This window comes from Phytophthora infestans, genomic scaffold (genome assembly GCF_000142945.1).
Source record: "Phytophthora infestans T30-4 supercont1.250 genomic scaffold, whole genome shotgun sequence".
Lineage (NCBI taxonomy): Eukaryota > Oomycota > Peronosporomycetes > Peronosporales > Peronosporaceae > Phytophthora > Phytophthora infestans.
In genome coordinates this window covers 70,481-72,099 of record NW_003303509.1, presented here as the reverse complement: position 1 = coordinate 72,099, position 1,619 = coordinate 70,481, and the positions used below count along the sequence as shown (strand labels likewise).

Genomic DNA, 1,619 nt, shown 5'->3' with positions numbered 1-1,619 from the left:
GGGCTTTAGTTATTACTAGCCGCGAGTGCTATCAAATATACAGTAATTGTAAAGTATTACGAATTACTTCGTAGTCGAGTAGGCGGTATAGTTTTCAAATATTATTGTTTTCACTGGTCCCCGCCTCACCTACAATGACCGTCAACTACAATGTTGTTGTACTTTTTGTAATTCTTGCGATCTGTCACGGCTTGGATAGGGGGGGGGGGCAACTTGCGTCCCTGCGAGTCACAACTTGTGACTCACTAGGACGGTCGTGTAAAATAGTAGATTCTTGCTACGCCTCATATCGCGAACCATATCCTGTTGCTCTCGGAAGTATACAGAATGTATACGACTGTCGTAACGAGGCTCCGAGACTAATCACAAGAGCAACCAGTTTAACCGATTTGACTGACAAATGAGCGATATGTGTATAAAATATATAATATCAATTACCATTTGTTTTTTTACTACATGTATGCCTTACACGCTTATTTTAACATTATAAAACCTAAACAAACGAGTCAGAGGAGATGACTCGCTTCGTAATGTTCTACCATTTTTGCAGCTAAGGTTTCTATCGAAGAGTGTCGAGCTAGTTAGATATGCTAACAGCGATGATGAGGACAGTGATGCCAAGTAATGCAGATGCAGACGCGTATCGATTTGAAGCGTAGCAACAATCTTCGGCCTCGACGTAGGCGGCTGGCTTGATACGCTTTGACCAAGTTACATGTCTTAAAGGTGGCACCTTTGCCTGTGACCTTTCTTCTGTAAGGAGTGGGGTACGCGTCCCGTACATGTACCACCATTCACAAAAGACTGAATCATCCAGTTAGGATATTTATTATGGAGGTGGCAATTTATTTGTAACACTTGTGCCATAAGTTGTGGGGTATGAGACAACAACAGCGCCGTTCGAGCTCCACTGGTCTCAAATTCATTCTAGAATCTGCTTCCGCGCGCGCAAATCAACAGCTACACTTGACTTTCAAGACCAAGCATGCGTGCTTTCTTCTCCCTACTAGTGGCTGCAGCCGCTCTCTTTGCAAGTAGTGAAGCACGCTTGCTCGCGACGCAGTCTGACCATCCCCAAAGCACTCCGCTGAATAAGAACGCTCAGCTCGGCCGTCGTGTCCTTCGGGCGGTCGACGATGTCAGTGACGAAGAGAGATCATGGGCCCGTATCAACAGCGTTGCCCTAACCAAGGCAGAAGCGAAGGTGTGGCTGCAGGACTGGGTTGATCAGAGGAAAAGCATGAAGTACGTTGCCAAACAAATGGGCCTGTACAATTTAAAGGAGGACGATTTGTTGAATCATATCAACTTTCCAGCCCTTCGCAAGTTTGTGAGAATGGATTTCGAGAGAAGAACTGGTCGCAAGTTGCCGAAAGGTCAAGAGAATATTAGTTTCTTGGATACAGTGACCTGTTCTGCGAGCGATATCGTTCCCGTAGGCGCAGGATCGAAAATTCTTAACGCAACACAACAGTTGCTTTTTCACCCCCATTTTTGGATATGCACTACTACAGAATACTATAATTTATTACGTGTTCGCGTAGCCACATTTACACCTGCGCTAGGCTCAGCTTTGCTAGCTGGTGGTATAATGTGGTGTCCGCGTCGGGTCTCTCTTC

The 1,619-nt window shown here is 45.5% G+C and overlaps 1 protein-coding gene across 1 annotated transcript; it reads left to right on the top strand.

The window, feature by feature from the left end:
- Positions 1 to 985: 985 nt before the first annotated feature.
- PITG_21303 (secreted RxLR effector peptide protein, putative) lies at positions 986 to 1,619 on the top strand (the record flags this gene model as incomplete). Its single annotated transcript, XM_002895119.1, has 1 exon — positions 986 to 1,619. A coding segment is annotated over one exon (634 nt), but the record flags the coding sequence as incomplete, so codon positions are not given.